Raw genomic sequence first — 19872 nt, 5'->3', positions numbered from 1 at the left:
AACCCACGTTGTTACTGAATGCTCGAAATTAAAAATCAAAACAGAGAAGTGGAACCAAATATTATTCCCAATTTTATAGGTCTTTTATGACAAGATCCAACACTGAACATCAACTCAGTGTGTTAGGATGTTTTTCTTGTACTGTTAACATCATTAAACCCTTTAAACACAATACTTAAACAGACCTGTCTTTCCAATTATTACCAGCATACAAGCACACAACATGAAGTTTGTTTGTAATTGTTTAACCTATAAGAAAAGCCTTTGAATCATATAATTAAGCTTGTAATTAGAAGCTGTGTTTGCTGCCTTCTTTGGTGAATCATGGGATACTGTCACTATGATTCAGATCATGCCAGCTTTACACAACACAGCTATAAAAAGCAAAGGGACTCTTCACAGAGCGGCGGGGGGAGGGCCTCATCCAACCAGCTAAACAGCAGTTTTTCACTTCTGCTTCTGTAAAGAAGTAGGAAGGCACATGACCCAGGAAAGCTAATGCGAGTTGCTCTGCTTGCTCAAAGTTCAGTGTGCTTGGTGCAGATTAGTAAGGGGCGGGTAGTTTTACAGAAAGGGTCTGCACAGTAGGTGCTTGTCATGTCATAGCAGGTCTCTGCTTGTCTTTCCTCCTGACATGGACAGAGATAGACCATTCACTCCGTTGGAATAACACAGCACAGCGGACAGCGTCCTCTTAGAGCCTGGAAACTCCCAGATGGCTCTCACACAAGTACAGGTAATAACATTAGGACTAAGCTGTTTGTTACATGCATGATATTCCTTTTGAAAAGCATATTGTACTTCAGATCACGTATGCATTTTTTTGCTGTGACATACAACGTGTCACTTTTTCATTTCATAAGGAAGAAGTGAATTTGGATGCTTGTGCTTTCATTGTCAGAATCAGAATCATCTTTATTGGTCAAGTATGTTTACGCATACAAGGAATTTTACTCCGGTTTAGTGGCCCTCAATATACTTACACAGCACAACAATCTTGACACACAAAGAATGTCTATATTGTTAGTCTCTCTCATACACTCAGAAACAGAAGGTTCTCACATGAGGAAGCATCAAAGTATTAATGAATTTCTATGGAATGTGAGCCGCCTCTCCCTTTACTTACCATCATAAGTGATTCTACTGGCTCTGGCTTATCAGTTTAGCAGTCTGTCTCTACCAATTTTCCTCATTGTTCATCACGAGTGCGTGTCTATAAACAGAAAGTGCCCAAAATAATACCCCGGTAATGAGGAACCAATGCTCTAGTCAAACCTCAGTCATACAGTAATATGTCTGCTTGGAAGTCAGAACTTTCCTACACTTGTGTAGTGTGATAGAGAAGTGTAACACTTATATCAATTATATTAACAGCCTCATGTGCTTGGGACTTCAAACTGTAGAGGAATTATTTCACTTTATCAATAGCTTTGAGAATATTAGGAGCAATACTGAAAGGGGCAGAACATCCAAGGGGTTTTATCAGTGTCACATGTCTTTAATTTTTGTAAGGACAAAAGCTCCTGATTTTCCATCTTTTGCATGTGTGGACCATATAAAGGGCCATATTGTCAATGTTTTGAGATCAGATATTCACAACTTGCACAATCACTGTTTAGTGACTAAATACGATGAGAATATCACCACATGGTATAAAACAATTTGGTAAATCTAGCCCGGGGGTGGCGGATTTGAAGTTTGAAAACATGGGGTCTGAATTTTCAAAAATGACATTTGCTGGCGTGATATGCTCCTAATTATTCATAATTGGGCATCAATTACACTATGCTGATCCCACAGAGGTTGATAACTAGTTTGATGAACTAGTAAACCAGTAAACCAGTCATGTCTGACAGTGGTCTGTTCTTCTGGCTGGTGATTTCTCAATGCAGACAATGTGCACAGTGGGTAGGCTTGGTTTGGTACAAATTTATCCGAGGAATTGATTCAGGCCAAGAAAATATGATGAAGGATATTGTAGAGATTATGTAAGCTCAGGATATCTAAAAAAAGACAGTACAGGCTGTGGATTTGTCACTTTTGTTTCTCTTTTTTTCCGTCCAGGACCAGACTACTAAAGGGGAGAGGATCAATAAAGAAACCGGGGAGCTGAGTGCTTCAGGGGAGTTGTCTGTCTCTGTGGAGTTCAAGGCGAAGAAAGTGGAGGGCTCTTGTAAAGACCCTCAGCCCCCACAAGTGCTCAGAGAACAACTAAAGGAGCTGGGAATTCACACATACTCAAACCCTGACCACAGAACAGACCATGTTCCTTTAGAGCAGAGAGAGGAGCATCTAGTCAAAGTCCTGCCTCTCTACATACAGGTATGAACCACTGGGACTTCATCATTTTTAGAGTTATATTTTGCAGTACAAGTGAATTAAACAAATCAAACAAATAAATAAAATCAAGCAGAGAATCATTAATGGATCGTGGCAGGAAAATTTCAAGTAAAGCCAGAGTTCAAACCTTAAAAAGGTTCAAAGGATGCCTGAGGATACTGTGGCCTCCAAAACTGTATGAATGGACAATGGAAACAACATGAGGCGGCAGTCAGATGTTTTGCCCTCAGCTGATCCCATCACTGTCCCTTAATCGAATGTTTATGTGGTCTTCCAGTAAATCCAAACAGTTTACTGAACTGTAACATGAAATACAAAAGCGCTACAGATCCACAACCTCAGGCCCCGCTTTGATTAATTGGAAAAGGAGGAATTTCTTCTTCACCGTGCCTGAATTGCGTCACAGTTGTGAAGAAACCTCACATATTTTTTTTTACCCGTGCACACACTCAGTGTAAACTCCGTCACTGATCTGTCTGTGTGTGTGTGTGCATAACACCATTGATCAGGCTTATAGCTACAGACGTAATCACTCTTTGGTTTGTGCGCGGCTGTGTGTGTGTGTGTGTGTGTGTGTGTGTGTGTGTGTGTGTGTGTGTGTGTGTGTGTGTGTGTATGTGTAAGCCTCATGACCAGAGATTTGACCAGAACGTAGGGCCTCACTTAACAACAGCAAACTCAGTGAAATGCGATATCCTCTTATGGAACTGAAAAGAGCATATAGCATGAACTGGCTTCTATTATTTATAGTGTAGTGCATTAGCCAAAGCCAGTTGAGATCCAGCTATAATACATTTTTTCGCTGCCTCTCCTAATGCACCAAATGTAGTAGACCTGAAACTTTCAGAGCATTTTGACAGATGAGAACATACAGTAGGTGGTAAAGTACAACCCAGTGAGCACAAAATGTCATTTTATGCTATTAATTGTGTGTGATGAGAATGATAACTTTCTGTATTTGTGTGACGGACTCTCTCCTCTCTGATGGCAGGTCTGTGAGGATGGTGGCAAACTGGATGAGTTGGACGTAAAGGGGCTTGCGGCTCTCACGGCTGACACTGTCATCCATAACATCCACAACAGACTGGCAGAAAGGCCTGCAGGTACTAACAACCCATCATATCAGCAAATACAGTCCAGCTCAGTTATCTTGAGGTATCAGGGTTTTCTGTCTCTTCTATCCACTTCTGCTTTTTCTGTGTGCAGCGGTCTTTTCCAGTAGGCCAGTATATTTTTCATATTGTAAATGTCACTCATGTTACTGAAAGTGAAAAGCCAAAGCACATGCAGTGTGTTCGCAAAATCAGACAAAAAAATGTGTAGTTCCTTTTTTGAAGTTTAGATGCTTTCTCTGCTTTATCTGTCAGTTTTCTGTCTCTATATCTCCCCCATCTTCCCCCCTGTCACTCTGTCTGTGGTTGTTTTGTGGCCATTAGATTTTCTGAGGGGAGAAACATTTCTGTTTTTAAGGAAGTGAATACTCTCATTTTTTTTTGTTGCAGCTCTGATATGAGTTTTACTTTTTATAAGGCACTTGCAAGAAGCTATTATTATCTGTCAGTCGATAACCCAAAAAAGAGTCATGTTTCTGTCTCAACTTGTATTTTTATAGGTGCACGCCACTGTGTATTAAAATACTTAACCAGGAACTCTTGTGTAGCACTAAAAACTTAAACCTGCTAAAGCAGAAACACAATGCAAATGTTGTCCCTGGAGATAGAAACGGAACATTTATGAGAAAACTTCTGATATGCATTTTGTTTTCTAACTGAAAACCTGTACAGTGAAACTTAGATTTTGATTATAATGATTTGTGTGACAAGAGACTGTGAAGAGAACAAGCTGCAGTATGTACTGTAGCAGTCTTTTTTTTATTTGTTTGACTCAGTTTAAAGTCATGATCTTTAGTCCTCTGGGGTCACGGTTCAGCACACGTTGAAGAATCTTTTGTGTTTTCAGAGGGGGCTCGTGATGAGGTGGTGCGGTTCTTCCAGAGGCAGGATGAAGAGACAAACTGTGAGGCGGGAGATAGTCCAGGATGGCTGCTGTTAAAGTCTCTGTTGCTGCTGACAACTGACAGCTCAGTGAGTGACGGTTAACAGTTAGTTTAAAAGTTGTTTCTCTATACCCTTATGTTGTCAGTCTGTTTTTTTGCATCGTATGGGAGTCACATTCATTTAAGTGGAAATTAAACTGATTATGTCAAGTCACTGACCCACATTAGAAGCTAGACAACTTTACATTATATTCATCATATTAACAATTGCCACATATATCTTCACAAAACTAGAACAATATAGGTTTTTGGTGTCTGTTTTTCCAAGATAATCCATTAAAATTTGATTAACATTTTTTTGTTTTGTTTAAAGGATATATTGTCCTGTATAAACCCAGGACTCCCGGCTGCTCTAGTGAAATGTTTGTACCTGCTGGTGTGCATTCCAGCTAAAAAGGAGAACATGACCATAGAAGAGACATTTCAGGAGCCGCTAACGCAGGTGAATAATAACCGACTTCTCCCTTTGAGGAAATAACCTTTGTTTCATTTCTGTGATGTAATTGTATTTTTCCTTCTGATTGTTCGAGCTCTACATTATTTCCCTTTAGTCTCTTCTGCATCTCACCCATCTTTCCCTCTGCCCTTTTTTAGGTTCTCCTCCAGCTTTGTAGGCAGCCAGTCAATGTGGAGAGGCTGGTAGAGACTCAGGAACTGCAGTGCTTGATCATTGGACTCACATCACTATGGGACCAGACCAGCGCCCCCTGGAGGCATCAGGCCTCCCGTGTCCTCAAGGCAGTTTCTGCTGCAGCGACAAGCAATACTGTCCCGAGCTTGCTTGGTGAGGTCCCTCAAAACTATTGTGATAAATAACATTTCTGTTAGTTGCCTCCAGTTATATTAGACCCAATTCTATCAATTCCACCAGAGAGACTGAACACACATGGAAAAGTATTAAAAGCATCATAAATCAGGCTTCACAGAGAGTGAATAATTTGATTTTATTAGGGAAAGTTATTTGTGCAGACAGATATTTTTATTCCAGTAATGAGTTGATTATACAGACACACATGACCTCTTAACAGAGAAACATACTGCAAGTATGTTTCACATGATGCCTCAATCAGCGCAGATAATTAACTCAAATGTTCTGTTACACACATATGTTTATTTAGACTTGCCTTGGACATCAAGAAATTACCAGTATTCCATCATGTTAATTTGCTCATATGACTGTATAGATCTCATAAAAATTGATCATAAATTTTGTTAAGGCTGGGAGAAATTAGCTAGCAGTTAATGATTACATTATGCTACATATCTCTAAAAGATGGTTTGATAAAGGGTAGCATGCTCAAAACGTCACTCTGTTGTTTGTGGTGATAATTATTATTATTTCTTGCGTTGGTGTCATTTGATGTTCAGACTATTGTTGTGATGCACTGCATATATCTTCCTCTTTTAGGCAAGAACTGTGTTCGTATCTGCATCCAGAACCTGTTGCACATCAGTGCTGATGTCTCTGGACCGCTACTGGCTGAGGTGGCTGTGGCTGTTTTTAGCTTCATTAGAGACACATATCCCCTCAGTCCGACCCTCTTCCTCGAGTTTGACACCAACAATGGCTACAAGGCCCTTGAGAACATTCTCAAACGGTGAGTTAAAAGGACATGAACAGAGAAATAATGGAACGACTATGAGATTGTAGAATTAGAAGTGAATGAGACTCAGTCAAAAAAAGAGAGAGCAAACTTATTTAAGGAAATTAAAAGGCATCAAAAGAATTAGATTTTTGTCTCTTTGGTCTCTTTCTAAGCCAAAAGGAAATAGGCATTCTAAGAAATGGAGGGGAATTTCCTCGTGTAAAAATAACATCAAACACAAAGCACGTAATGATTCATATTTATGTGGTTTGTCCACTCAGTACAGAGAGTTCTTTACTTCTCTCTGCTGTTCTTTCAACTTTACTTTTTTTTTGTCTCTGATCATTATACCGTAATAAGCTGTGAGGAAGGTGTGTCTGTGGAACAGTTCCAGCCAGTGGAGGAGCTGCTGGCTCTCATTGCGTCGTTCACCCTGCTTGGAAAAACGGAGCTGAAAGTGGCTCTTTGTGTCAGCAACCCCCAACCTCCAGGCTTTAAGTTTGATCCGCCGCTGACCAAAGGTAGGTCACCTTAACTCCTGTGTCATTGTTCTCTGGTCACACTGTTTGAATTTTGTCTTATAGCTGATTGGTCCATGAGGATAGACACTAAACGACCTCCTCCAAGTGTTCACTCCACACCATGCTGTTATTATCACTTGCATCAGCAAAGATTGGCTTAGAGGGAATGGAGCCCCCGAATGACCACACAATTCATCCCTCCTTTGCACTTTTGCCCTCATATAACCCACCCAAGCTGCACCACCCCCTTTCACAGAGTTCCCACACACCCCCACCTCTACCCCACTGCGGTGCACACCGCCCCTCAGTTTAACAGGAAGCTGAGGTGATTATGTCTGGGATGATGAAGTGGAGGCTTCTCCTCTAACTCTGTTAGGGTGCCCCACATCCATTCACCACTGGCCTACAGCAACCAGCCATCTATCATAGATGCACACACACCTCCATCCAACACTCATAAATAGAGTGTCCATAATAAACACACACATACCCATCCAAACATACACACTGACACACACACTCAGCAGCCATCTATCACATCAAGGAGTAGATCTCTTTCCAGCAGAGGGACCAGGGACTGTTTTGTGCTGATCTTATTTGGTTCTGATGCAATTTTGATTAAGCTTGCAAATGAATCCTATTACTAACCAGGTATATATTTATTTACAACAAACACAAGTGTGTTTTGGCTTCCAAATCTAAGACCTTCTCTAAATATTTTGACAATGCAGCAAACAAACTCATATCAAAGCAGATTATGCTACATTTCTTTCACCTTCATACATGTTATGTTGTTTGTTTTCAATCTATCTATGTATCTGTAACTCAATTGGCTTATGGAATTCAGCATGCGCTCAGTGTTAAAGGTTGTTTGTAATTTATTGGTTTTCATTTCTCTATGAAACTGACTGTCACACCTTGCTAGAGCAAAATCTGATAAATTGAACTTTTAAAATTCAAAACATCTTTTGGCTAAATTGACCTCAGGCTGATCTTGGTTTGCAGTACTGTATGTCATAGACTACCACAAGAATACATTCTCTCCTAATTCAAAAAGCTAACATGCAAACTATTCAATATAACCAGTTGTAAAGCATTAAAACATGTTTTGACAAGTTAAGTGTACTGACACTTTTTCAATTCTTCATCTCTTAATCTACCTTTGTCTCCAGGTTTGGCAGTAAAGAACCTGCCTGCTTACTATCTGCTGCAGACCTCCTTGTTGCATTCCCAGGATTCTCTGCTGTGCTGCCAGGTCCTTCGAACCCTACAGACGATATGGGAGAGGGACCCAGCCAATTTCTTCCTCTTGGAGTGGACTGTCCAGTCGATGGCACAGCTGGCTGTCTGTGTGTGGCGTAAACCAGCACCTGTCCATAAACTGTTCTTTTCAATGCTGGAGATGGTACGGCTTCTGATGTCATGTCCCAGTGCATACTTTTTTTTTTGCTATAATTTTTATGTCTGATTAAATGCTGGGTTTCCTACAGGTAATATTCAAGCTGAACTACATTCCCCATGAGACCTTGCGGGGTGTGCTTAGTGTGCTGAAGCAAAGCTGGGCTGGGACACTGTCTGGAGGGGTGGTGGGCATAGAGTTTGCAGTGGTGACTCTCAAAAGTTTTCACAGGTGAGCAGAAGTAGTTGTTACTATAATACTCAGAATTGTTCAGAAGACGGTAACACAGTGTTTCTTGTATAGATACAGTATATTTCTTTTTTTTTGATGGAAAAGAGCTGCTTTGTTTCTAGCTATTGTTTCTTTGTTCTAGGCTGAATAAGATGTTTCTCCTCTGTTCTGTAGGATGACAGTGCACAGTGGTATGCTAGCGGAGGTGCTGAGTGACTTGGGTCTGCTGGAGCTGCTGCTTGGGGAACTTCGTAGGAGAGCTAAGATCCTCAGGAAGGCTGGAGTTGTCTCTGCCCCTCAATTAAGTATGAACCAAGGTGTTATGTGGTTCCACCTCTGATGTAATCATGATTGCAAAACAGCTGAGAGTATGCATAGAGTGATTGTTTGAAATAACACAAGCATTTCAATGAACTTGGAATTGAGCAACACACCCAGTCATGATTTAGTACTTCTTCATTTAAAATGAGTCATTTTGAAATAAATATGATGTGGACTTTTGACCTTGGCCTGCAAGTGTAGCTCAGCAGCCAAATTTCACATGTGAAACTTCTTCTTATCTTATATATTTACTGAAGTTCTTGTGCTCTTTAGATCCACAGCAACTGCCATGTGTGGAGGACAGTGAGAGACTGCTCACCACCTGCATGCTTCAAGTTGTGTCAACCCTTACTCTGCGTTCGATCAAAAACACAGGTATACACACTCACTTCTCCACATGTCCTTCAGTTTTTTATTGAATTCCTTTCACCCTCTGCGACCATTTGTTTGTTTCTTTTATTTCTGTTAAAGCTATAAACTGTTACATGTGTGCTCCAGTTTCAGTGCGAGACCTTGGTATGGTTCCCTACATAAAGATCTTCTTGGATGAAGATCAATACCGAGGTCCCACTCTGAGCATCTTGGAGCAGCTAGCTGAGATTAACGCTGAGGAGTTCATGAGTACAGCCATAGGAGCCCTCTGCTCCTCTACACAACAGGAACTTGGGTTAAAGCGGGACCTTCTGCAGGTACTCACATGTTACATACACCCACACACATTCAGTCCCAGACAACAGCACACACACATCCGGGAACACTCAGATAGGCCATGATCTCAGCTGAACAGTGTATGTAGTCTCCACTCTACATCAAATCATAACAAATTGTAATGCACTTAAAACATAATAAGCTAGTGAATTTATTTTCTTAGCACGTGGGACCCTGATTACATTATCGACAAATGCAGATTGATTTGCTAAAACAGGTTTAGCTGTTAACTCTGGACCGATTTGATTAGGCCAGCAGCATTGTGCTGTGGCACTCTGAAGATTACCACCTCTATCAGATCAGTGAATGGGACAGAGATCTGATTAAGCCTAACTAAGTTACACACCTACTGTATGTGTCCGTTTTTATAGATGGCAGTGAGAAGAGCACTTACTTGCAGATATTGTGTGTATTCAACGTGTGTGAGCCTGCGTGTGTGTGCGTTGGTGCTTGTTTGTGCACGCATGCAGAAGCCTGTGTGTGTGTGTGTGTGTGTGTGTGTGTGTGTGTGCTTTGCACTAACATGGTTAAAGCAGGTGGCAATCAGATTGGGTACGACCTGGGTTGGCAAGTGTTGAGAGCCATTGTGATTACTCCAGTTTCAGTTAATCACATTTCCCTCTGCGTTCTGCCTCACACATTACCTATCTGATGGATTAGCTCTTTAAATTGAATAAAGCTAATGTGATTTTGTTCACCTCCAAAAACTGGTTACCCGAAATAATTTATGATATATCTATATGTTTCATCTATTTTTCATTACATTGTTTTAATTGACTAGAGAGATCATTTTAAAAGCTGAGAGTGTGAGGAAAGCTTTGCGTCTATCAGAATGTATTCTCTGAGGTTAATTGTTATGTATAAAAGACAGAGTTAGGCTTTACTGTGTCTTGATGATTTCACATGTTCACAGCCCTCCTCTTTTCAAATGACACATATGTCTGATTGCTCTCCTTTGTGTGTCAGTCTGTGCTGAAGGTGCTGGAGAGTCCTAATAGCTGGGATGCTTTCAGACGAGCAGGGGGCTTCACTGGACTGATATCTCTGGTGATCGACATGGAAGGAGCGCTGTCTGACCCTCCCCAGGGAGAAGTATGGAGGTCCCTTGGACATCAACACTTGCTGGACCTCCTCCTTCTCACTCTCCACATCCTGGCCTTAGCTGTGCATCTTCACACAGTAAATGCACACCATTTTCAGACTGGCGGCTTTTATGAAAGGCTGGCGGAGGCTCTACTGCAGCTGGGCTGCTTCCACACTGACGGCCCACAGAATGGGAGGTGGGATGGAGAGGAGGGATGCTTTCCCAAGACTGCAGAGGACAGCCAGTCTCCAGGAAAAAGCTTTCATCAGTTTGTTGAGTTAGCAGAGGCCCCTGTAGATCCCTCCACTACCTCCACCAAACTGCAGTCTAATCTGCCTGTTACTCTTCGGACATGTATAAGGCTGCTTTCCTATCTTGACCAGTTTGCCACAGGGACCTACTCTCCTCAGGAGTTAAACTTTGGACTAGAAGCTGAGGAGGGGTGTGACGGAGATAAAGAGAAACTAAATGGATCAGCAGCACATGAAGGGGTGTTTTCAGGATCCCCTCCTGTCCACTTGGCATCAAGCCCGCAATCCGTGGAGGATACACAGGGAAGATCTCGAAACCCAGCACCAAGCATTTCCACAGTCTGCTCAGAGTCTCAGCACAGGTGGATAGCTCTGTCATATTCCAATGAGATGAATTCATATACAAGTCTAAATTGTAGTTATGAGTTGGGTCTATATGCAATCTCATAAGTATCAACATGTGTTTTTCTTTGCTTGGTTTACAGTAGGTTTACCTGCGAACATGTTATTCTTCATCCAGGAGCAATTCGAGTCATCATGACTCTCCTTCCATCAGTGTTTACTCCCGAGGATCCACAGGTACATTTTTAAGAACATGTTTCATTCCTTAATGTTGCATATGATTTCATACAAGATAAGCCCCCGGTATGAGACAAATTTCTACGTACTCTGCTTAGTTCCAACTCAGCTCCTCTCCTTCTTTTTCAGCTCTCTATGGAGGTCCAGTTCTCGCTGGCATACCACATTCAGGCCGTGGTCAAATCTGAGCAAAACCGGCAGATTATGTGTGAGGGGGGGCTGGTCTCCACACTCCTGACTCACTGTCAGAGCATGTTGCTGTCTCCAAAGCACCCGTTACATCTACCTGTTACACGTATCCTGGAGAAGCTCTCCTCTCAGGCAATTACACATTCAGACTTCAGGTCAGATATGCTCAGTCTCTGAGGTTCAGATGGATTTTGTGCTTTTTAAGTTTAGTCTCCATATTTGTACACGCAAGATACTGTGTCTGATATGTGTTTGCTACTTTTCCTCCTCAGAAAGTTCCTGTGTTTAGGAGACCCTCTTATGTGTTTGGCAGACAAAGCATCCATGTCATCACAAGTAGAGTGTGCCCCAGTAGTCAAAGCAAATGGTAAATATTTGAATTGTGAAAACTATCTTGTTCTTTTATTACTACTTTTGAATGTTAGATATAATACAAACACAGACATGAAGTCAGCCACACACCAGATTTTGTTTCTGTTGTTTCCACCAGGTCACAGTACAGAGGCAGACACCTCATCAGGGTCTTCAGTAAAGACACTGAAGCGGACCTTCAGCCTTTTAAAGTCTAGTGAACCCTCTGTTGGTTCAACAATCCCCATCCACCAGATCATCAGTCTGGTGTCCATGACATCACCGCGCACTTTCAGACCACACAAAGTCTCTTCCTCACCTGCCTTCGTAGAGTTTGACATGAGTGAGAGTGGATATGGGTAAGTCATTGTTTTACCGGTTTTCATGGCAGTCATGCAGTATCAAATAGATTTGACTAGAAGACTATTCAGTCATTCCTTAGGTTGTTAGAGCTAAGTTGTGCTAAAGTTGAGCTAAAGAAACAAGCTAAATAAACAAATTGCTTGCAAGTAATAGAGAAAAGGCAGGTTATTAAGAATATATTAAGTCATGAAGATCAAAATTCCATATAGGATGTATCACAAAATGTGCATGCACAAGAAGTATGTTGAAAAGAAATTACTGGATTGGGATTTAGCTTGTGAGTAAATCACTATGATGTTAAGAAAAATGTCATTCAGCAGTCAACATCATTTATTCACTTATTGTTTGGCATGTGGCAATATTCTTTGCAGATGCCTTTTCCTGCCTTCTCTGGCCACAGTGAAAGGCGTAACAGCTGATTCAATCTCAACAGGTGGAATAGGAGGAGGTGAGAGATTAGTCTACATGTTGAATACTTGCATATTTGTAAATAATTCAAAATAAATGGTCTAATCATCTCCCTTTCATTTTTTAGACTGCCGAGGTTTTCCTCCTACAGCTGGTCTCACTTTTTCCTGCTGGTTCCAGATCAACAGGTTTAGTTCAGCCTGTGATTCCCACCCAATCCGATTACTGTCAGTGATTCGCCACATGTCCCGAACTGAGCAACAGTACATCTGTCTGTCTCTCTCCTTCTCTGCCTATGATGGCTGTCTGGTCATCTCCACAGAGGAGGAAGCATTTACATACCTGGGTAAGTGTGATAAGATTTAATCAAGGTTTGCCCTCAGTGAACTTTACATAACATATTGATTAACAAGGAATGAAAGGAATCTCTTTAGCTTTCTAGCATTCTATCTAGCTTTCACAACTGTCAGCTATTTCTTATCAGTTTCGTTTAAAATGGGCCATGTTATGTCATCAGTTTTTACTAGTCTTTCTTCTCATTTGTTTAACAGATATGATGGAGCCAGAGGCATCCACCCCTACTTCTTTGCCCACCTCACTGAGGTTCCGTTGCTCCAGCATGCTGGTCCCCGGTCAGTGGCACCATCTGACTGTGGTTATGGCCAAAGATGTAAAGAAGAGCTGTCTGACCTCAGCCTACTTCAATGGAAAGGCAGTGGGGACAGGAAAGGTATGACAAGAGGAGACAGAGGAGCTGATAATTTAACTCTAAAATCTCTGAGTGAGTGTAAATGCAACAAAATAACATCTCATATCTCCACGTTTTCTGTCAGATGAAGTATATTCAGCCATTCCCCGGCCAGTATGTCTCCATGGACCCCACAGCTGTGATTGATGTGTACGGACTGATAGGTACACCAGCTCTCTGGAAGGAGCATGCTGCTCTTGTGTGGCGTGTCGGTCCTTCTTACTTGTTTGAAGAGGCTTTGAGCCCTGAGGCTGTTAGTGTCATATACACACAAGGCACCGCCTACCTGGGAAACTTCCTGGCTCTGCGCAACACAGGCAAGTCATTAGATCTTGTGTAAGACCTGCACAGGATTTCTATAGTACGTCCGGTAAATCATCCTGGATGAGTCTGTAAATGTGTTTTATTGCGGTTTATGAGTAATATGTGATACTAGATTGAGTCTTTATGACTGTAGTTTTTATTAGTCTGTTTATTGTGTTTTTAATGCACCATGTTATAGCCTGGAGGAAATTATGTGCTCTGATTGAGTCACACCTTATATTTTGATGATTATGGTGACACATTCTGTGGCTCCAGTCTATTAATGCTCAATCTTACTCTTGCAGAATGGCTTGTGAAAGGCAGCTCTACTTAACCTTACCTGTGTTGTCTCACCTCTCTCCAGGCCATGATCCAGATGCTGAGTCTCTCCCTCTCAGGCTGGTTCTTGAGGAGAGGATCTCATTTGGCATCAATCCAGCAATTTCTACATTAACAACTGTCGCGCAGATCAGAGAGGATTACAATGAAGTGGACTGTAGACTAATTGCTAAAGAGGTACGGTCTGACCTGTATTGAACCTACAGTATATGTTTGTTATTTAGGTACATTGTAGCAGTCATTGTAACTCATTTACAGATGGGGATAACATCTCGAGATCACTCCACCCCCGTGTTCCTAGCTCGAAACATCAGCCAGCACCTGAGTGGAACAGCTCGCACAATAGGAGCAGCCCTGGTGGGACATTTTGGTGAATATAGTATTCTTTAAAAGAAACTTTATATGCACTTAAGTTTATTCCTGCAAGCACAATTGTTAAGCTCATAGTCTTTCCCTTCTAGGTGTGCGTACATTTACCCCCAGCAGTGCTGCCAATGGTTTCCTGTATGTTGGTGGGCCTACAGTTGTTATCAGTCTAGTTGCAATGGCACCAGATGATAGCTCTCTGTATGCAGCTATCAAGGTTCTTCTCTCTGTACTGGAGACTAACCCTGCTATGCAGCAGGAAATGAACCGCATCAATGGATACAAGGTCTGTCGGATGTTTAAAATCACTGGAGTAGCTATAAGCAGACATCAGAATCTGCTACCTTCCTGTTGTGATCTTTTCTTATATACCATTTGCTCTCCTTGTAGCTGCTAGCTTTCTTGCTGAAGATGAAGAGCAATGTGGTCAGCTACAGAACCTTTCAGCTGATTCTGTATCTCTCGAGTTCAGTGGAGCTGAGCTCTGGCTCTGTTTGCCTACATAATGCACCTGCTTTCCAGGCCCTGCTGTCGGATCTGGAGGTAAGCTTCCCTTTTTACGGGTAACAATACTGGTAATCATCTTTATTATCATTTAATTCATTTTCAATATCACATGTTTTCAGGTGTGGCAGAACACATCAGATAATCTGGAAATTTCTGCTCTGAACCACTTTGCCGAAATCTTGAAATCAACAAGGTAAATCCCACAGTTATCAGTGTGTGACCAGACAAACACAGAATATGCTGTAGCTTTAATCTAATTTATTATTAACTCACATGGAAACTAGTTGTGCAACACTCTGAGTACTGGAATAAAGAGACTCTTGTTCAGGATTGAGGACAGACCTTATCAGCTGTTCTGTCAACATCTGCAGCAGCCTGTCATCAGTATCACGGAAATGTACAACAGGAATAGTCAAGGGAATGCTCAACAGAATCAGTCACAGAGGCTGAATGAACGAGTGCATGGATTGCTGAATTAGATTTCCTGTCTGTGAGAACAGATTGTGATTCATATTAATGCTCTCACTATTTCACTATCTGTATCCTCAGCAATGACAGCAGGATTGCTGTGGTCTTGCACAGTATAGGCCTGCTACCAAAGCTGCTATTTGAGCTTTCTGATCCTGCAGTGACCTTTCAAAAGGCTAAGATCATTTCTTGTGTCATCACAAGCCTCCTGAAAGCACACTTCACCCCTCCGGACATAAGCAGGTACAGTCTGAAAATACACCAGTTACAGCTTCTGTTTTCACAATTTCCACATTACATTTTTGGTATAGCTCTATATTTGAAATATGATCTTATATTTGGTCAGACTTGGGCTCTTCCTGGTCTACACACTCCCTCCTCTCAGTAACATTACTGAAAGCCATTGCATGTCTGACAGCGATCTTTACCAGGAAACAACAGGTAATACGTGTTGCACATAATAATGTCTTAATTAGTTACATCAGTTTCCTCATGAATGACACAACTTGTTACAATACTTGTAACCCAGACTTGTCTTCTCTGCGCTGCAGCTCAGAGTTCTGGTCCAGCCAGCCTCATTTGGATCCGCAACCAACTGTTACTTGCTCTTTGTGAAATACTGAGCTCAGACAGCCTTCTAATCAACGAGTGAGTGGCATCTGTTACTGCTTAGTAAGACCAAAACTGGAACAAAAACATATTTTTCCAGTACTTCTTGTGCCATAATATCATGGCAGAAACATGAACGCAATCAGTCTGTTTTTGTTGTTCTTATTCCCCACTAGTCAGCCAAAGGCCTTATTTGATGCTTTGGGCAGTGATTGGTTCCTGCTCTTCCTTCAGCCCCACCTTCACCCTTCCACCTTGAAACTGGGACTTGTCCTGCTCACACACTTCCTGTCCAGTCCCAGCCAGCAGAGCATCTTCAGAGATGGGGTGCTCCCAGGAACCCTCGTAGAGGGCTTTGAAGAGCCCTCTGCTGTCATGGGTACAAGTTGAATAATTACACACAGCAGGGCGAGGCAATAATTCAATATTTACATTTGGCCTCTTTCACTGGAATGACATTTTGATGACATTAACATTGTGATATACAATTCCAATATCTAAATTGATTAAACTTGTTAAAAAGATGACAACTTCTGTTTAGAAATCAACATTATTTGAATTTTAGGAATATTCTTGAAAACCTTTTGAGTTCACACTTAATATTTAACATAATTTTGCATACATAATCCATATCATGATTAATATCATTATTGAAACAAATCCTTTTAGTGCTATCATATTGATTTTAACCAGATTGAGCATCTGAAATTCACATTTGATTGAAAAATCTGTTAGCATATTACTTAGCTGTTCATCATAAATCATTTTGTTACCATTTGTTTCTTACCATGTCACCAGACAACCTTCGGGCCCATTCTTGGTCGTACGAGTGCCCGAGCACCACGTGCCCAGGCTTTGCTGTTCTACAAGGACTGCTGGTGAAACACTCTCACCTGCCGCAGGTGTATGAAGCTCTGGCTGCTCTGCTGCTGGGGAAGAAGGCCAGTCACACTGCAGAGGAAAAGGTGGGTATTTTTTCTTTTTGTTAATCAGTTTTGAAAATTATCATCTTCATCATCCCTATCATAATGCTCTTACTTTGTCATTCACAGGGGAATTTGGATGACAACCTACAGTCACTGATTGACAGCCAAGCAGACTCTCCTGCTCCTGAGCTCTGTGTTGAGGCTGCAACAATACTGCTGGAATTGGTCAAAGTCATCATCAGTCAAGTAAGAATATAATAGCTTTATATCTTTATTTTTTACAAATTGAAAATGTAGAATGCGTTTTTCTCCTTAGTAACTGTCTGTCTTCTCAACAAAGCAGAGACCAGACACCGATGCATTATGGGAAGTGCAGCTCCCAGCAAGTGTGATGCAGTTCTTTTGTCTACTCCATAACCTCCGCCCCAGAGACCCACTGTGGGCATCCCCAGAGTTCCTCCATGCACTCGCTGGTGTTGTGTTCCCCCCGGATGGTTCTGAGGTTTGTGTGTTACACTTAGTGTATTTATGAAATCTTAATTCTACTCTCTCTGGGCTTTATTCACTGGTTGTCCACTTTTTTCAGGGTGTAAATAAGCCTTGCTCAGTGGGTGAAGGCGAGGACGCATCCAATAGTCTTTCAGCCAGGAAGCCAGTTTCCGACTTCATTCGTATTCTGCTGATGGACAGTCTTCTTAATGTTTCTGTCAACAGCAACACACATCCTCTGGCGCTGCTCCTGGAGGTGAATGCACACACATATAAACAAAAGCACTCATTTATGTTGTTTACAGATCACACTCACATTTCTACACACATGTATACACACATATAGACATTTTTGCTGAAATGTATTCCCTCAGAAAAAGGCTCCTCAAAATATTATAATAGTGCAAAACTCTTATTTCTCCAGAAGGTGCCACTCTTTGCTCAGTTACTGAATAAGGCAGAGCCAAGGTACTGATGGTAAAATCACTTACCACTAGGAGACAGAAAATACCAATAGGCCAAGAGCTACAGATTTCTATAGAGGTGTTTTCAGCCTGCATGTACACATGCTGTCACCTACACTTAAGACAACATGTGACAAGGTTTTCCCCTCAATATATGATAGAAAAAAGAGCCACGACATTTAAAACTATCTGTCTATCTATATGTTGTTTTCAAAACAGTGTTGCATCAAGTTTTCTAACTAATAATCTATATAAATGATACAGTTCTCCCCAGATGGTGCAACACTGGAGCAGAAGCAGAGTTACCAGACAGAGCTGCTGGAGCTGATCATGGACATCATCCGCATGCTCAGCCATGAGGAAGAAAACACCACTCATCTCATCTCACAAGGTAGAACTACCACGTAGAGTTATCTCACAACATAAACTGACCATACCTTTAGTGTCCATGCATAAAAGTATCTCATCTGAAAGTATTGATTTACTGGTCACTGGTTTCTCTTAGACTCCAAGAATGATACATCTGAAGGACAGATGGGCACGTTGATGGAGAATGTGGTGATGGTCAGTAAGACTCTGCAGAAGAAACTTTGCAGTGGAACATTCTTGGGAGACTCCGAGAGTTTGATCAACTTCCTCGCAGATCAGATTGTGGTGGTAAGATGAACATACAGAGACATGTACTGTATACACACCTTACACTGATGTTTAATTGAAAAAATAATATTTTTCACAATTAAACTGATGATTGAAAAATGTGGATTACTAATAATGCACATTTAGTTCACATTGTATTTTATTGCACTGGGCAGCAAATGAATAAGCCTGCAAACTTTTCATCTGTAAATCAATTAATTGTCAGTAAGAAGACAGTGTCTTTTAACCAGTAGGAGCTTTGGATTTATTTAAAACCACAGGATGGCAAATATTTAATTTAATGTTATTTTACACTGACCAATAACAGATACACTGCTGTATACTTTTAGGCCCTGGAGAAAGGCCAAACTCAGAAAGAGAAGACGGTGTCAGCTCTCTACTCATGCACCAATAAAGTCCTGCTTTACTTCCTGTCTCAACCTCGAAATTCCCAAGAAGAAAAAGAAGGGGTCATCAGGACGTTCCAAACCCTTAAGGAACGCTGGGATGTTGTCATGGCAACTTTCAATTCAAATGTGAACTTCATTACATGCCTTCTTCATTGTCTGTTACTGATACGATCTGGAAGGTAATAGCGAAACGGAAACCCACATGCAGATGCACGCATATTTGTATAGTTGAAACCAGAATTCACTGAAAATTCACAAAATCACTTTTTTTTTTAAAGCTACCCTGAAGGTTTTGGATGCATGACACAAAAAGTGCACAACAAGAAAGTTCCGGCCCACCTGTTTCCTACCATGACCAAACATTCTGCCAATGGAGCAGATTTTACCACAGGTATGACGGCTGGTATGTGAGCGTTTATTTACTTTCATCACTTTAGCTTGTCATTTTCCTCAATGTACTAAGTCTATAGAGGTTTACTGGGTCACTTGAGAGTTCAGAACAAATATGTGTGTGTTTCAGATGACAAAGAACTAGTATCCATGGCAGAGGCCTGCTGGTCAAAGGTCATGACGGAGAGGCAACACACGCTTGAAGAAACATATAAGATAGAGATCTCAGCCAGCCAAACAACAGAGAAGGGGCCTGTCAGCATGACTGACATCAGCCCTCTGTGGGAGGAGACAGCACACAAAGCCTGGCTGCAATACACAGGTTAGCTCTTGTTATACTAATAATTTGGACTTTCAGTGCATTCAGAAGGAGATATCTGAAATTTTGTTTGTAAAATGTCTTTTCAGAGTCTCAGAAGAAGAAGCTGGCCAGCAGCCCTCAGAAGAAGTTTGATATGATCAGCAGTGCTGTTCGCTCTGCTTTCGGCAGACTGGGCAAAGAGACGGTAACAGTAGAGGTAAATACATGCACATTCCCTCAATGTGTGGTCCTTTTCAGGATATAGAGGTGGCTTGTGACTGTTGTCCCCTTTGAAGAGTGTGGGGTTGTTACCTTTTCCCAGGTGTCCCTGCATCCCAGAGTGCTGTACCACCAAAAAAATCATCCCAAAGTCACTGCTGTGTTTGTGCTGTGGGCCGCCCAGCCCTGTGGGGGTGTTTGATTATTTCTTTAAATGGATTTGGATTATCACAGCTGATTGCCCCTGAGTGGGCATAGTAATTGATATCTGTTAGGCCTATCCATGGGAACACTAGCTACAAACACACTG

The 19872-nt window shown here is 41.6% G+C and overlaps 1 protein-coding gene across 1 annotated transcript in view; it reads left to right on the top strand.

The window, feature by feature from the left end:
• The first annotated feature begins 435 nt into the window (after positions 1-435).
• The window catches only part of wdfy4 (WDFY family member 4), a 39005-nt gene continuing 19568 nt past the window's right edge, over positions 436-19872 (top strand). Inside the window, exons 1-41 of the mRNA XM_067610016.1 lie at positions 436-736; positions 2065-2322; positions 3332-3443; positions 4300-4424; positions 4710-4838; positions 4991-5180; positions 5805-5994; positions 6343-6503; positions 7676-7908; positions 7994-8133; positions 8308-8438; positions 8728-8829; positions 8953-9143; positions 10129-10859; positions 10983-11076; positions 11206-11420; positions 11538-11632; positions 11756-11975; positions 12351-12427; positions 12515-12733; positions 12939-13117; positions 13221-13452; positions 13803-13954; positions 14036-14147; positions 14239-14429; positions 14534-14686; positions 14770-14843; positions 15200-15361; positions 15465-15559; positions 15670-15766; positions 15904-16106; positions 16526-16692; positions 16780-16899; positions 16994-17155; positions 17240-17398; positions 17871-17997; positions 18112-18263; positions 18593-18831; positions 18931-19055; positions 19173-19364; positions 19451-19560. Coding sequence (XP_067466117.1) covers positions 716-736; positions 2065-2322; positions 3332-3443; positions 4300-4424; positions 4710-4838; positions 4991-5180; positions 5805-5994; positions 6343-6503; positions 7676-7908; positions 7994-8133; positions 8308-8438; positions 8728-8829; positions 8953-9143; positions 10129-10859; positions 10983-11076; positions 11206-11420; positions 11538-11632; positions 11756-11975; positions 12351-12427; positions 12515-12733; positions 12939-13117; positions 13221-13452; positions 13803-13954; positions 14036-14147; positions 14239-14429; positions 14534-14686; positions 14770-14843; positions 15200-15361; positions 15465-15559; positions 15670-15766; positions 15904-16106; positions 16526-16692; positions 16780-16899; positions 16994-17155; positions 17240-17398; positions 17871-17997; positions 18112-18263; positions 18593-18831; positions 18931-19055; positions 19173-19364; positions 19451-19560 — 6837 coding nt within the window. The 5' untranslated portion in view covers positions 436-715. The remainder of the gene's footprint in view (positions 737-2064; positions 2323-3331; positions 3444-4299; positions 4425-4709; positions 4839-4990; positions 5181-5804; positions 5995-6342; positions 6504-7675; positions 7909-7993; positions 8134-8307; positions 8439-8727; positions 8830-8952; positions 9144-10128; positions 10860-10982; positions 11077-11205; positions 11421-11537; positions 11633-11755; positions 11976-12350; positions 12428-12514; positions 12734-12938; positions 13118-13220; positions 13453-13802; positions 13955-14035; positions 14148-14238; positions 14430-14533; positions 14687-14769; positions 14844-15199; positions 15362-15464; positions 15560-15669; positions 15767-15903; positions 16107-16525; positions 16693-16779; positions 16900-16993; positions 17156-17239; positions 17399-17870; positions 17998-18111; positions 18264-18592; positions 18832-18930; positions 19056-19172; positions 19365-19450; positions 19561-19872) is intronic.

Source organism: Thunnus thynnus, chromosome 14 (assembly GCF_963924715.1).
Source record: "Thunnus thynnus chromosome 14, fThuThy2.1, whole genome shotgun sequence".
Taxonomy (NCBI): domain Eukaryota; kingdom Metazoa; phylum Chordata; class Actinopteri; order Scombriformes; family Scombridae; genus Thunnus; species Thunnus thynnus.
This window is presented reverse-complemented; position numbering and strand designations above follow the sequence as displayed.